Source organism: Silene latifolia, chromosome 6 (genome assembly GCF_048544455.1).
Source record: "Silene latifolia isolate original U9 population chromosome 6, ASM4854445v1, whole genome shotgun sequence".
Classification (NCBI taxonomy): Eukaryota; Viridiplantae; Streptophyta; class Magnoliopsida; order Caryophyllales; family Caryophyllaceae; genus Silene; species Silene latifolia.
In genome coordinates this window covers 23,217,252-23,222,885 of record NC_133531.1, presented here as the reverse complement: position 1 = coordinate 23,222,885, position 5,634 = coordinate 23,217,252, and the positions used below count along the sequence as shown (strand labels likewise).

At 44.9% G+C, this 5,634-nt stretch overlaps 1 protein-coding gene across 1 annotated transcript; it reads left to right on the top strand.

Annotated features, from left to right (window-relative positions):
* The first annotated feature begins 2,243 nt into the window (after positions 1 to 2,243).
* Positions 2,244 to 3,458, top strand: LOC141587792 (uncharacterized). The gene has a single exon (XM_074409261.1). The coding sequence runs from the start codon at positions 2,244 to 2,246 to the stop codon at positions 3,456 to 3,458; it is 1,215 nt and encodes a 404-aa protein (XP_074265362.1).
* Positions 3,459 to 5,634: the final 2,176 nt, after the last annotated feature.

Here is a 5,634-nt window from a genome sequence, read left to right as displayed (position 1 = left end):
TTGGGACAATCTTTATTGACTAAAAAACTAGGTTAATGTATGGTGATGAATTGGTGATGTTTAGATTAATATTTGGATTAAGCTCCTAATTTGTTAACGGAATTACTTTTTCACATACGGGTTTTAGTCTTTCACATACATTTTTTCATAAAGTTTCCATATCATACCCTTCTCCTAAATAATCCCTCTTTATCTTAAACATAATCAAATTAACTCATATGTACACATCTAGCCTATAATCGAATCTAATAAACTTATGGATTACAACAATTAGATTAGTGAACTAATTTTGTTATTAGCAATTATTAATACGGTTCTTTTTAAATTATTAGGTTTATGCATCAATTATTGTTAATTAGGGTTTGTCTAAACATTAGGTTTACAACTATTTGATTCATTAAAATTTTGTTTGTAATTAATGTTGCGATAATCTTAATCCACCAATTGTCAAGTCAAACTCTACATCCACAAATGATCTACACGGCATGCGATAATTGGAAACACGAAGTTTACTCCTCTGTATTGTTTTCAGCAGTGTGAGGAATGGGGATCGACTTGTAATCTTTTCGATCGGTATGTTTCAACAGTAAAAGCTACACATTTTAAGCAAACTCAAATGATTAATCAGACGGTTATTGTAGAACGTTTTTTACTGTGCGTTTTTTTAGTGTGGGGATGAGGGTCATGAGACGCATGGGAGAGGCTGACTAAGTACCCGGAGGACGGCAAGAATGGTGAGGTTAAGATTCTCTCTAGGGTTTCTTATGAGGGTTTCCGTCTAAGCTTTTCTTTGAGATCTCCTTGGTTTTGAAGGCTCTTCTTACGTCTTTACGTAAGAATCTTTTCTCTTTTCTACAATCTCTATCTATTTTCTTTGTTTTGATGGATTCACGAGAGGGGAGTAGGCGCCATGGGAAAGGAGTGATGGGAGAAAACGAGGGTTTTGTTTGGAATGTTGGAGATGAACCAGGGAGTTGCAGGGCGGCGGAGTTTATGCTTATTGGGAAAATCTGGTCGTCTAAATCGATTAATGCGAAGGCGGCTGTGGATATTATGGCAAAATTATGGTGCACGAAGGACCCGGTTGGTGGTAAACTGATGGATGCGAAGGAAAAGATCTTTATGTTCAAATTTTCGAGTGAGAAAGATAAGATGAAGGTCTTCGATGGACAACCATGGCATTTTGACAAATTTATCTGGTGCTTTAGCGAACCTGATATCGATGGTAAAATGACGGATGTTCCTTTGTCTTTCGTTCCTTTATGGGCTAGGGTTTATGATCTCCCTCTTCGAGGAAGATCAAATAAGGAGAACTTGAGGCGTTTAGGGTCTCAACTCGGGAGTTTTATCACAGCAGACGAGGCCCCATTCCCGGAGATGGAGCGTGCAGTGAGACTAAGGATTATGCATGATGTCCGACACCCTCTCAAAGCAGAGGTCTCTATTGCCCTTGTTTCTGGTAAGACGGTCCCATTCAAAGTTAAATATGAACGTTTACCTATATTTTGTTATGGCTGTGGTGTCCTCGGCCATGGCGAGAAGGATTGTGAAGATGGACCCTATGACGAGGGTGAGTTGCATTTTGACGAGAGCCTTAGGGCATCACCGTGGAAGGTTTTTAAAACAGTGGGGGAGTCCGGAGGGGCAAAGGGTCGGTCTCTAGCTGGGGTTTTTGAAGCAGAATTTAGGGCAAAGGAGGAGGAGGCCATAACCAGTATGATTACAAAACTTCAAAATATTGCTATTAGAACAAAACATATTGCGAGGGCTTCATCTCCTAATGTGAACCTGAAGCTGACTGAAGTGGTAGTGCGAGAGGAGCTTGACAAGGAGGTTGGGGAGGGGCTGAATAAGCAAAGGGGGGAGGAGGTAGTGGAGGATGGTGAGTCGAGGGAGGATAAAAGGAAGAGGAATGATATGATGTCAAGTGGTGAGTTGGGTGAAAACGAGAGGCCTGTGCGAGACATTAATAGGCAGAGTACGGATTCTGAAGGTGGAGGGGCGGAGAGTGAGCTGTCCAGGGGGAAAGCAAGTGGAAGTGTGAATAGGGGAGGCACGTGGAGGAGGTGGATTGGTGAGCGAGAAGGAAGTGGGGGTTTAGAGGAGCAACCTTTTTGTAACGAGAAGAGGAATAGGGACGAGGTGGAATGTGTCGATGACGTTGTTACGAAAAAATCAAAAACGAGCAGGGGTGCTTTTATACCTGAGGCGAAGGTTGAGGTCTCTCAACCCCGCTGGGCATCATGAAACTTTTGAGCCTTAACTGCAGGAGGCTGGGCAACCCCGATGCAGTAGGCGGGCTTCGTAATTTATTGCGGAGAGAGGCCCCGGATTTGGTTTTCCTGTGTGAAACCAAATTGAGTGGTTGTGAGTTGAGACGAATGAGGGCGTGTTTGACGGATTATGATGGGACTGAAGTAGATAGTGTAGGTAGGTCCGTAGGGTTAGCTTTTCTTTGGAAGAAGGATGTTAAATGTTCGTTTAGGTCTGCGTCTGTGCATCACATGGACTTTGTTATTGCGGGAGATGAGGGAGATTGGAGGGTCTCAGGTTTTTATGGCTGGCCTATGGTCAGTGATAGGCATCTGTCTTGGCAGCTGCTTAGGGAGCTTGGGGCGGAGAATGGGAGTATGCCGTGGCTTTGTATAGGTGACTACAATGAAGTCTTGTTCTCTACAAAGATGAAGGGTGGGTGTCGTCCTCAAAGGCAAATGACAAGTTTTATGGAAGCAGTAGATGATTGCGGGCTCAGGGATGTTAGCTTTGAAGGGTATGAGTTCACATATGATAATGAGCAAGTGGACGCGGATAATAGACAATCTCGGATTGATAGAGCGATGGGCAATGAAAAATGGTTCGATATGTTTCCTAGGGCAAAGCTTATTCATATGGATAGGGAATGGTCTGACCATGCCCCTATCAAGGTTATTTTGAGGCCAAGACCGGACCGAGAAGTTCGAGGTGGGAAGATATTTTGCTTTGAGCAGATTTGGGTGGGCGAGGATGGGTGTGAAGATGCGATTCGGAAAGCTTGGGACATGGGCTATGGGGACTTACCTGATCTTTTATCGAATTGTGCTGAGAAACTGACCGAGTGGAAGGGTCTTAGTATTGGTAAGATTATGCGCGATATTCAGGCCAAGCGGAGACGGCTCAAGCAGCTCAATGAAGGTAATAGATCAGCCCAGACTCTAAAAGAACGGAAGAGGATAGTGCAAGAAATAGCTACTCTTTTAAAACAGGAGGAGCTGTTTTGGCGCCAACGATCGAGGGCCCTTTGGCTTCGGGAAGGGGATATAAATACAAAGTATTTTCACCAAAAGGCGGGACAGCGTAAGAAGAAGAATCATATTGCTAAATTAGTCGATGATGAGGGGAGGGAACATATAGGTACGGAGGCAGTGGCGCATGTGGTGAAACATTATTTTGAAGGATTATTTACTTCGAATGGAGCCTGAGTTGACGAGAATGTGCTTGATGTTATTGCTGGCCGAGTTACACCTGACATGTATGAAGGGCTACGGGCGGCCTATAGAGAGGAGGAAGTTATTACGGCGCTCAATCAAATGCACCCACTAAAATCTCCCGGTCCAGATGGTATGAATGGTTTGTTCTTCCAGACTTACTGGCATATCGTAGGCCCTTTTGTGGTTAAGACAGTACTTGACATCCTTCGTGGGCAAGACATTCCTCCTGAGCTCAACAAGACACAAATTGTACTCATTCCTAAGAAGAAAGCTCCGGAAAAAATTGTCGATTTTAGGCCTATTAGCCTATGCAACGTCGTGTATAAACTCGTCTCGAAGGTACTTGCTAATCGTCTTAAAGTTTTTCTTGGTAATATTGTGTCGGAAAACCAGTCGGCCTTTACTCCCGGTCGATGGATTTCGGACAATATTTTAGTTGCTTTTGAGCTCTTCCACCATATGAAAAATACTAGACAGGGAGACGGTCATATGGCACTAAAACTCGATATGGCGAAAGCTTATGATAGAGTCGAGTGGTATTTTCTAGAACGGGTTTTGCGAAGGATGGGCTTTGATGATAGCTGGACGGACAACGTTATGAAATGTATTGCCCCGGTTTCGTTCTCAATTAGAGTAAATGGGGTTTTAACTGAGGAATTCCGACCTAGCAGAGGCATTAGACAAGGCGACCCGCTGTCACCGTATCTTTTCATTTTATGTGCAGAGGTTTTATCAGGTCAATTACGCAAGGCTGCCGAGGAAGGGACTATTAGGGGCATTCGGGTTGCGCCGGCTTCCCCTATGGTCTCTTATTTTCTTTTTGCAGATGACAGTATCATATTTGTGAGGGCTAAGGAACCTGATGTTAGAAAGATTAAGGATATTCTCTCGGTGTTCGAAGAGGCTTCGGGGCAGCTTGTTAATTATAATAAGACCACGGTGTCTTTTAGTAAAGGTACGGGTGTGGCGAGGAAAGCTCAAATTGCACAGTGGCTGCGTGTGCGGACTGTGGAGGAACACGAGAAGCATTTATGGCTCCCAACTGTAGTGGGTCACTCAAAACAGGTCATTGCTCGGGTCATTCGGGATAAGCTCTGTCGCAAATTACAGGGATGGAAGGGGTTGTTGCTTTCGAAGGCAGGGAGGGAAGTTTTGATAAAGGTGGTCGCCCAATCAATTCCCACCTACGCTATGAGTGTCTTCAAACTGCCCCTTAATTTCTGTGATGAGCTAAGGTCGCTAATCTCGCGTTTTTGGCGAGGTTCGGAAAATGGAAGGAAGAAAATTCCATGGCTCGCTTGGTCCAAATTATGTCAGCCCAAATGTCGAGGAGGCTTAGGGTTTCGAAATTTCCACGAGTTCAACTTAGCCCTCTTGGGGAAGGAGGCATGGAGGATGTTAACGGAGCATAACAGCTTGATGGTACGGGTTTTGGGTGGTAAATATTTTGCCCATAAGTCATTCATGAGAGCCGAGCTAGGGGTAAATCCGAGCTATACTTGGCGTAGCATTTATGAAGCGAAGGAGGTGCTTATGGTTGGGTTAAGGAGGCGCATAGGAAACGGGTTAAGCACACGGGTCTGGTATGATCCTTGGCTGAAAGGGAATAATTCGAGGATGGCCCTGTCTCCAATGGGTGATGCGGATGAGGATCTCTTGGTTGCGGATTTGTTACAGTCAAATGGTATTGAATGAGACTCGTCCAAGGTGCGCAGATATTTTCTCCCTTTCGAACATCAGCTAGTGCTTAATACCCGTGTGGGTCGAGCTGGAGTGGAGGATGATTGGGTATGGGATTTGGAAAAGAATGGTACCTACTCTGTAAGGTCGGCGTATAAGGCGTTAATGGGGGACTATGGGATGAAGGAAGGCCCGTCAGACTTCGCAAAGGAGGGATGGCTGTGGAAGAAAATCTGGAAAGCTCATACCCTGCCGCGGGTTAAATTGTTCTTTTGGCAGTTTTGTAACGACGCTCTTGCGACAAAATTCAACATAGCTACCCATCTTAAGTCAGGTGATGTGGCTTGTCCCGTTTGCTTAAATGAGGTGGAGACTTGTCTCCACCTCGCTGGGGGGTGTGGGGGGACTTCTGGGTTTTGGGAAGGGGTGGGAGTGGAGGTGAGAATGACATTGGGTTATGAGAGGGTGAGGGAGTGGGTGGAGGATA